The 18092-nt window shown below is 41.6% G+C and overlaps 1 protein-coding gene across 1 annotated transcript in view; it reads left to right on the top strand.

Annotated features, from left to right (window-relative positions):
- The window catches only part of ARHGAP35 (Rho GTPase activating protein 35), a 73034-nt gene that overhangs the window by 23407 nt on the left and 31535 nt on the right, over positions 1–18092 (top strand). Inside the window, exon 2 of the mRNA XM_065420799.1 lies at positions 1299–1443. Within this exon, the coding sequence (XP_065276871.1) occupies positions 1299–1443 (145 nt within the window). The remainder of the gene's footprint in view (positions 1–1298; positions 1444–18092) is intronic.

Here is an 18092-nt window from a genome sequence, read left to right as displayed (position 1 = left end):
CCAGCATCTGGATAGCAGTGCTCTCTAGGGAGGTTTGTTCATGCAGCCGTATACAGTTATTAGGCTTCTAGAATTACAGTTCTATGATATTGCAGGTCAGGAGTTTGAGTAAGAATAATCAACTCACCAGGGCTCAAAATAAATCTGGACACCTGCTCTCATAAGTTATTTTTGTCAAACTAGAAACTGTATGGACATTGAGCCACCACTGATTGATATTGTCCAACACTTCAACATCTGTGTCTTCCGCTAGATCTCCTACCATTTACCTCATCTGGAGAGAACGTTAATGCTTATTTTATGAATCAGTACCTACTGAAAAGCATTTGACTAGCCAGCTTGCCTATTGAAAAGTGTTTGACTAGCCAACTTTTATTCTTTAGATGTACAAGCATTTAAAAAACAATTAAATGCACATAGTGCCCAAAATAAGTTGCAGGGAGCGTCTTCACTCAACCAAAACCATCCTCTCTCAATCCACCTGCTTCAGAAAAAGACTGAATAAATGTGTAGTGGTGGGGAGGGAGGGACAAAAAATTGATAGGGATGGAAAAAATTCCGATGGATAAAGGGCTCTTCATTGAGAGTGCCCTTCCTGTGGTCCACTGATCTATAAATCTATGGACAGTAAACTCAGATAGCCCTGTTGATCTCAACTATTGCAGCATCACTCAAAGAATGGAGATAGTTTCATAGATAACTATAGCTCAAACCATAAAGATGGGACCTAGTAGTTTGAATGTATCTAGAAACTGGTTGGAAGCCTGTGCAGTTCTAGAGCACAGATGTAATGTGCTACCTACGCAGAACAACACTAAATAAATGTATCAGAGGGGTAGCCATGTTAGTATGGATCTGTAAAAAGCAACAGAGTCCTGTGGCACCTTTAAGACTAACAGATGTATTGGAGCATAAGCTTTCATGGGTGAATATGAATGCGTCTGACGAAGTGGGTATTCACACTCGAAAGCTTATGCTCCAATACATCTGTTAGTCTTAAAGGTGCCACAGGACTCTCCGTTGCTTTTTACTAAATAAATGGGCAGCCACAGTCTGAACTAGCTGAAGTTTCCAAATGGTTTTAGGGTATGTATACACTGCAATTAGATACCATTGCTGGCCTATGCCAGCTGACTAGGACTCACAGAGCTCAAGCTTACGGGGCTGTTTAATTGCGACCCATAGATATTTGGGCTTGGGCGTGACCCTCTCACCTTTCAGGATCCTAGAGTTTATAATCCAATGTATGTTGTGGTATTTTTCTTGTTATATTAATTCAAGGACATTCTCTTCTACAGAAACCAAAGCCAAAGCCTCGGGCATCCATCACAAAGACTCCGTGGGAAAGTAATTATTTTGGGGTGCCTTTGTCCACTGTAGTGACTCCAGAAAAGCCTATTCCCATCTTTATCGAGCGATGTATTGAGTACATTGAAGCAACAGGTAAGAATTTCTCTTGGGGCAAGCATCGATGAGTAAACTGTCCACTGGGAGCTTGGTACAAAAGTCATATAGTTTGTTAGGAAGTCCAGGATCATATTACCCTCGAGGGAGAGAGGGTTATGAAAATGTTTGTATGCAGATACCTTTGTACATATTGGAAGACTGGAATTACATTTTCCTTAAGCTTCCTGCATTTAACCTTTTAAGTAAGCCAGGTTGCACTGCACGCTTTTGGAAATAAAATAAAATAGGTATTATACTAAAATCTGTATTACAAGCAGTCTGATAGGTTAAATTGAAATGATTTTCTTTACAATACAGTATTAGGCTGTGAACTTGAATTCCCATTCCTTGCAATTTCAGCTTCCCTGATTTATATAAGTAATTGACAAATCATTTGTATTTCATGAGGTTAGAAAATGAGATAATTTGCTCTGTTGGGATAAAGCTGAACTTTATTTTGGTGCCAATGTGGGCTTGGGTTTGTGCCTCAATCATACTACACTGAAATTGCATGCAGATACTCTAGAACCACGCACTTTGCTGTTTTGTGTCAACAAAAAATAGCTCCTTTAATTTCATTTTGTTTGGCAAATGTATTAAGGTTTGTAATGCACTGAAGATGTCAAGTGCCATTCTTGTGATTTCAGAAGTTTGCCAAATACTTACTAGCCACAGAACTAAATGTGGTAGCCAGAGAGTAATATGAAAATACCGCTCCCCCCAGTCAACAATGTCAAGGAGTGGTGTCCTAATGAGAAACCCAAACCCAACGTCCCCAGTGTTGTCATTCTCTTCATAGCACTGGCCCCTAACTTGATGTGTTTCATGATGTGCGTGGCTAGGAAAATCTGATTATATACTGAGTTTAATTTTCTGTCTGGCTCCTGGAGAGAGAAGGATGGGGTGTTCTTCCTTCCCCCTTACAGATCCAGAGTGGAAGAGCATCAGAAAGGTTGTGTCTTTTTTACTTTGTTCATCCTCTCCCTGGATCACACCCCTACTGTTGCTGCTGGTCTCTGCCTTATAGCAGAGTGAAAACAACATTACTTTGGCCTGCTTCACTCTGCTACTGTGAATTGCTCTGAGCAGCAGCGGCATAGATTATATATATATATATATGTGTGTGTGTGTGTGTGTGTGTGTATATATATATACATACACACACACACATACACATATATGTATAGCTGCACTACAGCTGCTGCAGTTGTGTTGCTGTAGCGCCATAGTGTAGACATTTCCTCCATCAAAGAAAGGGTTTTTTCCATCAATGTACTTAATCCACCTCACCGTGAGGCAGTAGCTAGATCGACAGAAGAATCCTTCCATTGACCTAGTCGCATCTACACCGGAGCTTAAGTTGACCTAACTGTGGTGCTCAGGGCATGAAATTTTTCACATCCCTGAGATATGTACTAGGTCAACCTAAGTTTTAGGTGCAGACCGAACCTCAAGCCTCTACTGTTCTTGGACTGTTTTTCAGGGTGGTAGGTGGGGAATCAGTGAGAAGGGAGGAAGAGAAAACATTCACCTTTTACAACTCTGAGTCTGCCATAGGCATAAGGAATGGCATGAACAGCCAGTTAGCAACCTGTTGTCATGTCAGCTGAACACTCATGTGCGTGATAAAGAAGACAGAACAGTAGAGGGGCAGTAGTGGAAGGAACTATTGTTCAAGCATAACTTAAAATTGATTTAAAAATAACTCCATTTCCCATCCTTCAGTATTAGTGAGTGTTCTTATTTGGCTTTTCCCTTCCCTGTGTTAATACAATAGGCCCTGAGATTATTCCTGATTCTAACACTTGATATCAATCTGTTTTCTAGGGATAGAGAGTTCCCATACCTAGTTCTAGTTCCATTTCTGGGGGAGTGACTTCTAAACCTTTCAACACTGCAGTAGGGCTGCATGGAAACATGCATTATTTTGGGCCTACTTGTAAATTTCCCCGTTTGCTTGTTCTGCACCTGAAGTGCGATGCAAGGATTTAATTTTGGAAGTTTGTTTAATGGTTAGAGATTATCCTTGAATTCTGCAGCTAGGGTTGAATTGTACTGAAAGTCATCACAAGATTCAGTTCTACCGTAACTTCTGTCAAAATTCCTTAAGTGGCAAAGAATTCTAGATGCCCTAACTCAGGGATAGGCAACCTATGGCACGTGTGCCGAAGGCGGCACACGAGCTCATTTTCAGTGGCACTCACACTGCCCGGGTCCTGGCCACCGGTCCGGGGGGCTCTGCATTTTAATTTAATTTTAAATGAAGCTTCTTAAACATTTTAAAAACCTTATTTACTTTACATTCAACAATAGTTTAGTTATATATTATAGACTTATAGAAAGAGACCTTCTAAAAACATTAAAATGTATTACCGGCACGCAAAACCTTAAATTAGAGTGAATAAATGAAGATTCAGCACACCACTTCTGAAAGGTTGCCAACCCCTGCCCTAACTATATCTGGATGGTTTACTTGATTCTGTTTGAAATACACTTTTTTTTGTGTGTGTGTGTGTGTGTGTGTGTGTGTCAGTATTTTTGATCCTTTTTTCCCCCTCCTCTGGTTTTTACTTGCTACTTTCAAAGCCTTGATAGCATTTGAGGTGGGAGGTGCTCTTAGTCTCTAGTAATGCAAATTCTTCTGCAGTAATAGCTATGCTCAAGATTACAGGCTTACACTAATGTGTTAGTAGCCCAACACAGTCAGGCTGCGGATTACAGTCTCTTTACGTCTGGATTTATTCCCTCTAATCCAAGTGTAATCAGTAATGATTAAGTATCATTAAGTGTGGACGAACTGCCTCACCCTGCTATTAACCCTGATAGCAACATCTGGAGTTGAGTGATGGTGTTAACACTCTCTCACTATTTGAAACTTCATGACCAAGGGGGAAATGCACGGACTTTTAATCATTCAAGGTCTGGGTCAAATGAAGCCTAGACAACAATCCAAAAAGTCAATTTTAAAGTGTGATATACTGACTTAGTTCCAATTAAATAACTCTTCAGTGTACGTCTGTATGCTATATTTGAAAATGCTTCTTTAGACAAATACTTTCTTCTGTTTGACCTAGTTGTTAAATGCCAGCAAAGCTTTGCTGGAGTGCTAAAGAAAGTAAATCTTTGGTGTCCTATCCCCACCTTCTCAAAAGTCATACAACAGGGTAATGTGTACAGACAAAATAAAGCGAGTGACATGTATATCGGGTTTCCGACTTCATTTAAAATTAAGATCTCAAGTATACAGAACCTGCTTTTAGAATAGAGTTGTAGGTAGCACCCCTATAACTTTTACTGGTCCCTTCCATTATGCTGTTCCTTTAATGGTCTTGGTTTGACGTAATGTGTAGATGGAACTTAATATTCAGCTACCCTTCTGTATCCTCTTCGGACACTGAGTTTGTAATGCTCTGATGAACTGGAAGGTGAAGACCCGACATAGATATTGAAAATCCAGTCACTGATATTTCATTTTCACTGATTTTTCTCCAGTAGGTTTGATTTATGAGCTTATCCCTTAATCCATATTGGGCTTCAGAGATGTCCTAATACCTAAACTACCTTCTCTGAAGAGCAGCTTTTTGCTAGACACAATTGCATTTTGGTCCCCATCTGTTCTAATTTTTTTCACAGTGGTGATATGGCTCCTCAGACCTGTGTGGTATTTAAATTGCGGTCAGGATTCATCTGTTGGAGTCTTTGCTTTGACCAATGGAAGATTTTCTCTTGCTTGGTGTCCATTTAGCTTGAGGGAATTGCCATTTTCTCCTGAAGATCTTTGATCCTACAGCTGTGGCCTTGAATGGCCATTTTCTCTTGGGGGCTCTAAATTTTTCTACATATGTTTCAGCTTTGTTCCCTTATGGCTTATATGAGGGAAGAAAGGGGACAGCATCTTTGTTGCTTTGATGGTATAATTCAGGCATTTGCAACACTGGTGACCAAGACATCTGTAAAGACACAAGAATGTATTTTTCTAGACAGAGCTAAATTCACATAGTTCTGTTTCCTGCTCAACACCCAAAAGAGCAGGACATTCCTGAAGAGATTCTCCAGTCTGAAACCTGAAGTATTCTGCATGATCAGAATTTCCTAGGTTGCAGCTTATCTGTGTATTTGTATGGGGGAACATCTTTTGTCATTGCAGTCCAGCTCTGTCCACTTAAAGTTCATGAGGGAAAAGATATTCTCTTCTTGAATCACTTTATAAAACATGGTTTCTGTCTGTTGCATGTGCCTATTAATTTCCCTATCAGTGATACAAGTTCTAACATTTTTAATTTATTCACCATACCATATCTCTGACAGTTTGTTTATACTGCAGAGGAATGCAGAAATTAAAAGGAAAAACGTACCTGTGGAGAAGTGGTCAGTCATTTGAATTACAAATGATTGAGTTCTTTTGTTGTTTGTTGTCGTTGTTCTTACTATAGTATTGCAGTAGTGCCTACGAGTTCCAAACAGCAATCAAGGTCCCATTGTGCTTGGCACTGTACAAATGTATAACAGAGATGGTCCTTGTCCCCAAAAGCTTAAAATCTAAATCCTTTAGTGTAGGCAGATTTTAAAAGTTGCTACACAATCTGCTTTGGCTTGGCTGGAAAATTAAACTTGTTGCTTTCTGGGAAGGGGTAACTGCTCTTGACCTACCTGACTATTTTGATCTACCAGAGTAGCTGAAAAACCCAGGCTCCATCTCTTCCCAGTCACCATACACCTGTGATCAGAGAGCCAAGTCAATACATTCAAACTAATGTTCATCACCTCCCCATCTGCCTTCTCTCACCAGAATAGCAACTCAGTTGTGTTCTGTTTAGCCTCTTCTCTCCTTACCTCAGAGGCAGCTCAGTTTTCTTTGCTTCCATTCCATGTGGCCCCTCTCTTTCACCGTCCCCTCTGAGTGATGTCACTCATTCTGCCCCAGCCTCATCCATGGCCTCTTTTTGGCAAGTAGGAAACCTGACACATTTATTTGCCCAGATATCACTTCTACTTTTCCTGAGCTTCTGGGCACTGGTTTAGTTAAATTGGTGCAAGCTTCTGTGCACACGTTCTGGTTTCAGTTTAAGAATGTCTACACACAAACAGCTGTCGGGAACGGTACAGGTAAACTTAGTCCTGCCTCAGTGCAGGGGGCTGGACTTGATGACCTTCATTTGTGATTCTAAACTTGCACTGTCTACACACAAACTTGCACTAGCAAACTAAATCCGTTAAAAAACACACCTTTAGTTAAACTGGTGCAACCCTGTGTGTGTAGACAAAACTTAGAGTATTTTACTCCTTGGGTATGTTGGACTGGGTTTTTATGTGCACAGCTACACTGATGTATCTGAGTATAAATTGGTTTAATTTTTGTATATTTGCTTTAGGGATAATCAATATGTCATATTTGCTGGCAGTTACGGCTTATTTTCATGTGTGTTTAAATATGTGCATTACTTTAATTGTAATGCAAGTTTCTTTTGGAAAAGCCAGTAGCTTTAATTTCCTGAATAGTGGTCTGAAGTTGGCTTGATATAAAAGGAAATGCCTTGCGTAAGGAGTTATAGCTGCCCTGTTTGCTAATCATTTAATACACTGGAGGAATGGGTTATACTGTTCTGTCAACTGGCAGTTCAAGCACGTGCAGTCAGTTGTCTCAGCACGTACAGACTCCTGTAGATGAGTCTGAGATTTTTTGACCATCAAAATACAAAGCCTGTTATCTGGTCTTTCTCCATGGGCTAACGTAAACTAAGTGCGCTGCAGATGCTTGTAAGAGATCTCGAGTTGTAAAATTAATCATATGCACTTAAAGGGGAAGTTGGCTTTGCATGGTAAGAGATATAGTGGGGGTGAGTGGTGGCTAGTTAATCAGAACTCCACTAAATGATTGATAATCGCCGTATATACTCGATCATAAGCCGGTTCGTTTATAAGCCGACCCCCCCCCCCCCCGCCCAAGATGGATAAGTAAAAATTGAAAATTTTTATGACTCGTTCATAAGCCAACCCTATAATTCAGGGGTCAGCAAATTTTGGCTCCCGGGCCAGGAGGATAAGCTGCTGGCGGGCCGAGATGGTTTGTTTACCTCGAGTGTCTCCAGACACGAAGGTAAACCTAAGTAAACAAAGTGTCCCGGCGTGCCAGCTGCTTGACCTGACGGGCCGGGTCAGCAACTGGTGAGGAAATTTTTTTGGGGGGGAGGGGAGAGAAGCTGGGGGTCAGGGGAGTAACCCCTGTGACCACCCCCCACATGACCCCACCCCTAGCCTGGGACCCCCACACTCTCCCCTTCCCATCCCTTCCCACCTTATCTGGGGAGAGCCAGGGGAGGATGTCTCTGGCCTGGCTGGAGCTGCTCTGGCAGGCTGGGCAGCGCGGCTGCAGCCTGCTCCGGCAGGCCAGACCGGGCGGCGCAGCCACAGCATGTTCCAGCGGGCTGGGCCGGGCAGCACGGCTGCAGCCTGCTCCGGCGGGCCGCGCGGCGCGGCCACAGCCTGCTCTGGGGGATGGGGCCGAGCGGCATGGCTGCAGCCTGCCAGCCCTGGAGCTGCAGCTGCTTCAGAGGCTGCGGGGAGAGCAGAGTGGCCAGAAGCGGAGAGACTCTGGCCCCTTCTCTTCCCTTCTGGCTGTGCTGCCTCTCCTTGCTCCCTCTGTTGAGGGGAGGGGCTGTGTCCCACCTCTCCCTCTCTATACCCGTTCATAAGCCGACCCCCTTCTCTGGTGCTCCCCTTTTTTACTAAAAAAATTCGGCTTATGAACAGGTATATACGGTATCTCAATATCAGGTCTCATAAATGTGTTCTAATATGTGAAGGGAGGAGGACAACCCCAAGTTCTTGGTTTTCTGAGAAATATGGCAGTGAACTTGTATTAACTGTATGTAACTAGATCTCACCAAACTCAGAAGAGCCCAAAAGGCATAGTTCTCTTTCCCCTGTTTACACCTCTCTTTGTGGTATGTACAAAAAATATGCAGTAGTCATTGATTTACTAATCATTAAAGATTTGTTCCAAAGAAGATTCTCTTTTATAGACTTGATACGAAGGGCCCTTAATGTTTTGGTAAGAGTTTGGGAAGGTGATTCTTTGTTCTGCTTGAATTAGCCAAAAGTGAGGGTGAAGGCCAATAGGTTGTTGCTAGTAGAGGTCAAGGGCTGCATGAGGAAGGCAAGCGGGGACTAAATGGTGTAGGGGGTTGGTAATAGGGTATAGAGTCTTTCCCCTCTGGGTCACTAGTTCAAATCAAACTAGTATCAGTAGGGACTGAAGGTTAGCATCTGACAGCTGTTCATTGGCCTGCCTGAAAGGAGCTCTGGTGGTCCTAGAAAATAGAATATCCCCTTTTGTGACTGAGTGCCACAGTCGAAACTGACAGACAGCCACTTACTAACATTATTTGGACTCAAAACAGGTGGTTGTTGTTTTTTTGTTTTTTTGTTTTTAACGAACTGAAGTTAACATTCACAAGAGGCATCAGAGAGAAGTTCTGAACATTAATACAGATCTTTTAAGCCTAAACAACTGGACAATGTTGATTTTTTTTTTTAAAAGTAAACATGGTATTCTGCTAGCAGATTAGTGCTTACAATAGAGAGAGAAATATCTTAGTGCTTCACAAGTATTTTTAAGGCTGTAATTGCTGTGCTAGGTTTTTATCTTAAAGCCGTCTTTGCTTCAGCAGCCTAAAGATGAATAAAATGCAAAGTGGTGTGGTGGTTTTTCTTCCTAATATCATGCCAGAGGTTCTGAATGCTGATTCTTCTACTTACATTTTGCACATCTTCTTTTGGCTGCTGCCAAAACATAAATTATTTTCTTTTGAACATGTAACTAAAGTGTAATATTCCGCAAGTAGTAGCATTTTCAGGCATAGAACATCCAGCAATTTTGTAATACAATCCTGTCGAGCTTCCGTTTTGTCAGAAGTAATCATGTTCTAGAATTTAGGACTGCCTTCAGATTAACTCTAATCTCTGGCTGTTGCATTCTGGTAGAACTGCATAATATAAGGCCATTTTTCTCTGGAGCACTTTGAGTGTAACTTCTGTTTATACTGTTCAGTGGGAAGGAAGAGCTTTGAATGAGACCTTTTTCAGAATAGGGACTATAAAATTCTTCCTTCCAGGAATGTTGGAATATAGCAATAGGAAGCCAGATCTTGTTCCTGCTATCATTGTACTATGCTTCTTTATGAATAGATTGCTTCTTATATATGCTTGCTCTTTTCTCTGAGCCTTTTGATTAATCCATTTGCAGCCATTCTGTGTGAGAGATTGGTTTGTACTCTGAAATGGCCGGTGCGTAGAAAACAGTCCTCTAGGATTCTGTCTGCAGACATTTTTAATATTGCGAAAACACAATAGTCTGTCCCTCACAATAGAAAAACCTCTTTTTCTTTAGTGTACTAATGAGATATTAGGCTTTCAGTCTGTCAGTGCAAATCGCTCACCATCAGATAGAGCAGGTTCGCTGGCATAGCTGAAATGAGGTATCCCATTAGCACTGCTTGCTGTAGTATCAGCGGGTCAGGGAAGGTTTAACCACCAGTTAACACACACATCCACTTCTCAGATTCCCGCACAAAGGAAATTGGCTGACAAGGATCTACATGTCATGGCTGCTGCCTAACCAGTAGGTAGTTTCATGCCTTGCATGAACATCTGACTTCCTTGGTGAAAGGAGAGATGAGTATCTTCAATTAGAGCTGTTGCATATTGCAGCATTGGTGTTAGAAAAACCATTTGTAATGATGTCCACCCTAGCATGGATTTGCAAAACACTTTTCACAACTATTAGAACTTCCACATTACCTTTCTAGGAATCAGTTCAGATGTACTGTGTGAAGTGTGGAATCATGCTTACGCTGTGCTGCGCTTGTAATAGACACAGAGGTGTGTGTATCTACTTGTTGGTTTGGATCTTTGTGATATTAGATTACCTGGTATGGCTTTACTAATACAGTTCCTCAGCAAGCTCTGAAGCCCTGTTCACACTGCAACTAAACCAGCTTAAGCTAAGATGTCCAGTAGTGCTGTCTCAGGCTATTTCTCTAGCAGGGTTTGAACACAGGTGCAAAAGGTTTTTTTATTTAAAAAAAAAAAATGGTAAGGTGACATGATCTAAACATGTTGACCATTCAGTGATAAATCATGTGGTTTTTCTTGTAGCATGTTCAAAGTTCATAATGCATCAGAACTGCAGCTAGTCCTCACTGGGTCCTCCCCCTGTGTTACAAATAGCTAGCGGAATGATTTTATGGGCAAGGCTGCTTCTATCAGATGAATGCACCTGCTTTACATCTTTAGCTATAATGTATTCAGACAGTGCTGTATAAATAGCTATCAGGGCAAGGTTTTTGTTAGTGCATCTGTAGCTCATTCTGCCCCAGTGGGATGAATAATACCCTGCAGTTAGCAGTCAGAATTCTCCCTCAAATAATGGAGAGCTCTGAGTATTGTTAATCTTTTTCTTAGTTTGGTAGATCAGTTAGAGGCTGAGAGCCCTTTGGGCAGACCAAGTACTGGTTGGTTGGTTGTGCAGTGCGCATTGTCATATTGCTGACACCCTTTATGATGGATATGCTGAGAGTGCAGGTCTAACCTCCTCCAAAACAGGCAGAATCAGCACATACAATCGATCTCTAGCTGGTGTGTTAGAAGAGGGATTTTGTTCTGTATGGGAAGTGGAATGGCAGTGATCAGCCATTGATAATCTCCATAGTGAAACCTAAATGGTGTCACCTCACCTGAAGATGCTTTAAATCAGTGGGGTTGACAATTTAGTTTTTTCCTTTGCTATGAAAATCTGTTTTTACCTTTCATGGTACAACACTAAACACCATTTGAAAGATTAGCTTGCTTCAGGGTATTTCTCTGGCCCTGATTTGGCAGGGATTTGAGTACGTAAATATATATATTTTATATTGGACATTATGTTGTATGCTTCCAGCAGGTCTTGAACTCATTCTCATGGTGATCACATGCTTCTGTTTTGATTAACTCTATAGCATGAGCAGGGGAATCCATGTTTTATCAGTTTCTACCAACTAGTGTAATTGAAGGTTTTGGGGTTTTTTTGTTTGAGGGCTCATAACTTTTTCATCAATGTTTGCTCTGAGTTTTAACTTCATGTACAAGAGGCTTTTCCTAGAGGAGCCTTAATCTGTATAGTAGAGGAAAAAGTAATTGTAATGAGGAAAATAGTTAGCAAGTTAGCCAAAAGGGAAAAAAAACTTGTAAATGTAGGGAGGCAGGAAGGCCAATGGTTCAATTCTGTTAATGTTTGGCAACTTGGCCACTGTGTGCCTTTATTAGTTCAGCTTTAACACTGTTTATTTAACAAAAAAAACCCAAAAACAAACCCACAGAAAGCAAAACAAAACCCTAGAACTTAATTGAAAACCAGAAGTAATGCAGTTAGCCCTGATATCCTGGAAGATAGGTTGTATTGCTTTTTTTAATCTAACAGCCATGAGCTCTTGACAAATGAAACTGCATTATGTTGGTTTCTCTCAGTCAAAAGACTAAATCCAATTCACTAGTTACAAGCTTGCCCTGTGTATGTGTTGGTCCTCCAAACTACACTCTTCATCAGTTCATCTCTGCAGCATTAATAATTGAAGGAATGTGACTAACTGTGGAAGTTCAAACAGAATATGGATTCTTTTTATCCCTTATAGCAATGGTAGGTGAAACTGGATAACATGTGAACTATTTTAATATTTAATTTTAGCCAGGTTGAGCTTGATGCCTTAAAATAAATCCTTGCATGTTTGTCCCCCTAGGAAAACTAGTCTGTGAACCTTGGATCTAAAACTGAAGATCAGATTTTCTAAGTGAAGTAACTTCTCTCTCACCTACAGTAAAAAGAGTAAAGCTTCCAGTTTGCTTGCTATGTGGGCTAAAGTAATCACTTCTGCTATCCCACCTCCTGCATGAGGGTGATACTGTCTGGAGTTTCACCTTGTGGTATTTCACATATGGCATTCAGTGATTTACTTGTTGAAACAATTAATTTCCCAGCGGTTAGCTCAGTGTTTAATAACACAAAAGTCTTAGCAGCAATGCTGCTGATGTAGCTTTGATATTTTTTAAATACAAGAGGTTCTTGGGGGGGAGGGAATATCAGTAGGTGTTCTTGTTAGTGCAACATTGCATGAGGGTGAGTCTTCAGCATAACTCCCTGGATGAAAGATCCATCAGCATTACCTATCTCTAAAGGAAAAACTGCCTCAAGCTATAGAATTGGGACTCGAGAGAGATGAAGAGTATCTCCATTACCTGGAAATAGTCTTTCTGGGAGAACATTAAAACCCACAGCTGTGGATTCGTGGCTGCATTAGATCAGATTGTGTGCATCGTTGAAAGTTCACATGTCAGCCTCAGCTCTTTGGTTGCAATTGAAAGCGCTAAATAAAAACGGACTTTTGATTTAGTATGGATGGTTGTGACCTCCATCACTGTTTGCTAGGCTGACTGAATAAATGAGCAGAGTGCTTTGTGTGGAAGAACACATTTAAATTTTAACATTTAATTTGTGATGGTGTCTTCAGGAAGGCAACTTCTTGTTAGATCAAGAGACCTTTAGAAAACAGATTCTCAGTGATTATTCTGGGAGACAGATATGTATTTTATGATAAGCAGAACTGCAGAAAAATGTCTTTCAAAAGTGGGGAATCTTACAATATATCCCTTTGGAATTTGTATATGTTATCCTAGTCCTGATGACTATTTATTGCTGGGTGTGACGAAGTGGGAATTTTCTGTAATATTTTTATAACACCTGTGTATGCCTCAGTTTCCCTTATCTTTTGCATGTTACCGGGAGAGGGAGAGGCAGGACTGTTGTCTCTCAGGGCAGCCTGGGAGACACAGATATGAATGTTACTTAGCTCTCTGAGCCTGAATAGGTTGTTAAAAAGGACTGGCCGAGGCTGACCCCATATCAGTGGAAAATCTGAGAAGATGGCAAATCCAGTCACCAGGACATTGATGCCTAGCAACCAAGGACCAAGAGAAAGATGGAGTTCCTCACCTTTCAGCAGAAAAGCTGAGCAAAATCTCCCAGCTCGAGAATAACAGACCAGGGAAGATGTGAGGTGGGGGGACAAGAGTTTCCTGCTACAGGGAGTCATGGGCTCTCACCTAGGAACTGACAAGGAGGTGAGACGGAGAGAGATGGAGTATGAACATGAGGGTTTCACTACAGCTTGGCTGGGGGCTCTTGGCTAACCAGAATGGTCTATGCCTTAACCTTCATTTCTCTATGCTAACATAAGGACTTCCTATGTTGTGTGCCAGTTGATTAATAAACCCTACTGTTTTGACAACATTTGAGTGTCACTGCAAATGCTTGGTGAGGTGCATTGATCCCTGAAGAATGTATGTCTCTACCAGGAGTACGTCTCAGGTGGACTTACTGAACAGAGCTCATGGTATGAAGCAGGAGTGCTGAAGTGGCAGAGATCAGCCTCAGGAGACAATGAGGCCGTGTGGCCTATCCTGTAGGAAGAGAGAATCCCCTTGGGGGTTCGGCATACTGAAGGGGTTCCTCTAAGAGACTGTTCCAGAGCTGGGGGTGTAGCACCGATACTGTGGATCCGTGACCTTGATGTCTTAAAGATAGTCTCCACTTTGGGACCCAGCTGGTCACACCTCATCCTCTATGGTTTGATTTGCAGGTAGGTTTCAGCATTAGATAATTGAATCATATTTAGCCAAGCAGATGTGGCTTGTTTTAGTACGGTATTTCTAGTCTCTAAAGCTCACTTCTCCCTTCCTTTCCCCAGGTGTAGGTGGAATTTTGGAATTTGCCCTTGTATGTTGTAATACCTGTGTGGGGAATAAGACTATGTTATAACTTCAGAGCCGTATCTTTTCCGGTTATTGTCCTGTGACACTTTAGCTTTTTTCTATACCAAGGTTAGACTTGCAAGCTCTTCGGGGCATTGTCTGTCTATAAGGTACCATGTGCATTTATACCACTACTGAAATGACAGCCCTCTCCACCTTTTTATTTTCCTCTTGGGAGCCTGTATTTTGTACTGTAGTAAGGAGGAGTGAGATCCTTATGAACATAACAAATCTTCTTTTCTGTTGGAGTCCTTCTTGGGTTGAGAGTACCGTGGTTCTGGTACTAGAAGGGGTACTTACAACAGCATATATTTATTTATAACGTAGGGAGCAGAGAGTTATTTTAGATAAAATTCACCTAAAATTTATGACTTTAACAGCTGTTTGGTGCCTTATTGTCGTATTTTAGTAGGTGGAATTAAATAAACGCAGACAGGTATCAGGGACTGGATTATTTTTTGCTGAAGGGCAAACTTGTGCCTGGCAATATCAACATGGAGGAAGATGTAGTCCCTGCCCCAAGGAGTTTATAACTTACTTTATTAACTAAGATTGTATCTAACATTGTAAAGACTTGGACTCTAGTACTTTAACATTTGCCATTTACATCTGTTACCCGTCATCTTTTATTTGCATTCCATTGACCCATAAAATTAGAGGGAATGCTGCAGTATATACATAGCAATCAACTGGGTGCACCTGAACCTGTGTTGGAGCTTGAGCTGCTTCAAAACCAATTGTGGGATCCTGAGGAGCCTAAACCATTGCAAAATGTCCGTAATAAATGGGAGGTGGTGGGCACTGTCGAGGTCTTATTCTAGGAGAGTGGTGGTGGTGTCTGAAAAAGTTGGAAACTGCTGTTTTAAGCTACCAGTCATCAATTTTAGGGAACTTTCTTCTGACATTTGTCTCCCCCCGAACCCTATGTCCTGCAAGAAGTGTTTGCTTGCCTCTGACAACAAGCAGAGCCTCTCCTGGCTCTGAAATTCTAGCAGCCATTTAAAGAGCTTGGTAGTCAATGAAGCAGTTTGAACAATGATCTGAAAGTGGTTTTGTGTGAATAAGAAATACATGGTAAATGAATGATTCATGGCAATCCAGACAAAACCTCTCCTCTAATGATAGTGTTGGGCTGGGTTTGGCAGCAGACTGCCAAATCAACTGTATTGTTTTAGATCAAAACACTGAGATCTATCATTTGTAGAGATGAGAAATTTACATATCTGGTTTGCTCTGTGCAGTCCTTTATTTCACTAAACAGATCTCTTTCGGCCTCTGGAGAGCTCAGTGAATGAAACTTGCACTTGAGGTCTCAATAATGTGTCATTCGTTTGACAGGTAATTGGGTTAAATCTCAATGGCTCTGTGGCAATGGGACAGTCACCATGCTAATATCCTACTGCGGTTACCACTGTTTTCCCACATAGAGGGCTTTTTGACTTTGCACAGCTACAGAATGAAATATTTCAAATGAATGACAATTTTTTGACTTCCTCCCCCTACATCAGTGATTCTCAAACTTTTTTACAGGTGACCCCTTTCACATAGCAAGCCTCTGAGTGCGACCCCCCCCCATCAATTAAAAATGCTTTTTTATATATTTAGCACCATTATAAATGCTGGAGGCAAAGTGGGGTTTGGGGTGGAAGCTGACAGCTCGCGACCCCCTATGTAAGAACCTTGTGACACCCTAAGGGGTCCCGACCCCCAGTTTGAGAACCCCTGCCCTACATTTAAAATGTTTCCTCCATTTCTGGATGATGGAAACATGATTTTGCTTAAATGTGAAGACTGATGCATTCATTTAAATGTTTCAGAGGGGTAGCCATGTTAGTCTCCTCTATAAGTAAAAACAACGAGGAGTCCTTGTGGCACCTTAGAGACTAACAAATTTTGGCGTAAGCTTTTGTGGGCTATAACCCATTTCATCAGAAGCATGGAGTGAAAAATACAGTAAGCAGGTATAAATGTACAGCACATGAAAAGATGGGAATTGCCTTACCAAGTGGGGGGTCAGTGCTAACAAGGCCAATTCAGTTAGGGTGGATGTCAACTGTTGGGAATGGGCTACAAGAAGGCGTGAATGGGTGCCTGCTCCCAAGTTTGAGGTTTGTGGTGTCCTAGGCAGCTAGGAAAGCATGGAGCCGGGAGAGGGGAGGTTGATGAAGGGAGGGAGGTACACAGATGGCTTTGTCTTCCCAGGAAAGGCACAACAACCAGTAGCAAGTTTGCATAAATAAAGATGCAAATTTCTTTTGTAGGTTTTAGTAACTGATTCTACAGACATATAAACTGTGGCCTAATGGAGCCTGAATAGATGACTAGTTCTGAGGAAAGGTGTGCGTACTTCTAGGTCGATGACAGATGGCCGTTGTCACTGTCTGTTAGAGATTCTACTCAGTTTACTGTACAGTGATTATTCAGGAAGTTTAAAATCAAGACTATTGCTTGATCAGAGTGACAATGGCAGTTCAGGAAGTATGAAGTTAAATACCAAACAAGGCAAGGCTTTGAGCCAGTAAATGTTTCAGTGAATACTCTCACAGTGGGGGTCTTGTGATAACATCAGGGCTACAGAGATTTGTCTTCAGTGTTGTTCAGTGCCAGAGCTTATTCTGAAAGACTTCTAATTCATTACAGTCCTGTTGATACTGGCCAGGGAAAAAGTTAACCCTTCTAGTGAGCAGTGGCTTTTTAAAACATTGTTCTTGCTTGAAAATTGCTAACAGGTTTTGACAATCAGTGCACCCAAGCAATGTTAATTCCTTCTTGTAGTGATTCTGTGAGAGGAAAAATATGAAAAGAAATTCTTTAAAAATCACTGACACTAAAATGACTCCTTAGTTATGCATGACAATTACTACAGGGCAGAGTTAAGGTTGTTTGGATGTCTTAACTGTATTTCTTGCACCTTACAGTAACATGTTTGGATTTCTTTTAAGTATAACCTTAACTTTGAATTTCCTGGGTTTATAATGCCTGATTCTAGGATAATTACAGCAGCTTTCTGATGTTTTTTACCTTTAAATTATTGATAATACTCTCTGCCTTAATGTATAATTGGAAATTATAGACTCATAGACTCATAGATTTTAAGGTCAGAAGGGACCATTGTGGTCATCTAGTCTGACCTCCTGCATGATGCAGGCCACAAAAGCTGACCCACCCACTTTCCCTTAACTCAGCTGTTGAAGTCTCCAGATCGTGATTTAAAGACTTCAAGTCGCAGAGAATCCTCCAGCTTGCGACCCCTGCCCTATGCTGCGGAGGAAGGCGAAAAACCTCCAGGGCCTCTGCCAATCTACCCTGGAGGAAAATTCCTTCCCGACCCCAAATATGGCGATCAGTAGAACCCCGAGCATACAGGCAAGAATCTCCAGCCGGACCCTCATTTTACCAGCGATGGCACGTTATTGCCTAATTGACTAAAATCACGTTATCCCATCAAACCATTCCCTCCATGAACTTATCTAGCCTAATCTTGAAGCCAGGGAGGTCTTTCGCCCCCACCGTTTCCCTCGGAAGGCTGTTCCAAAATTTCACCCCTCTGACGGTTAGAAACCTTCGTCTAATTTCAAGCCTAAACTTCCCCACGGCCAGTTTATATCCATTTGTTCTCGTGTCCACATTAGTACTGAGCTGAAATAATTCCTCTCCCTCCCTGGTATTTATCCCTCTGATATATTTAAAGAGAGCAATCATATCCCCCCTCAGCCTTCTTTTGGTTAGGCTAAACAAACCGAGCTCCTCGAGTCTCCTTTCATAGGAAAGGTTTTCCATTCCTCGGATCATCCTAGTGGCCCTTC

The sequence above is a fragment of the Emys orbicularis genome, chromosome 21 (assembly GCF_028017835.1).
Source record: "Emys orbicularis isolate rEmyOrb1 chromosome 21, rEmyOrb1.hap1, whole genome shotgun sequence".
Taxonomy (NCBI): Eukaryota; Metazoa; Chordata; order Testudines; family Emydidae; genus Emys; species Emys orbicularis.
Note: the sequence above shows the minus strand (reverse complement) of the source record. Positions and strands in the feature narration are given on the sequence as shown.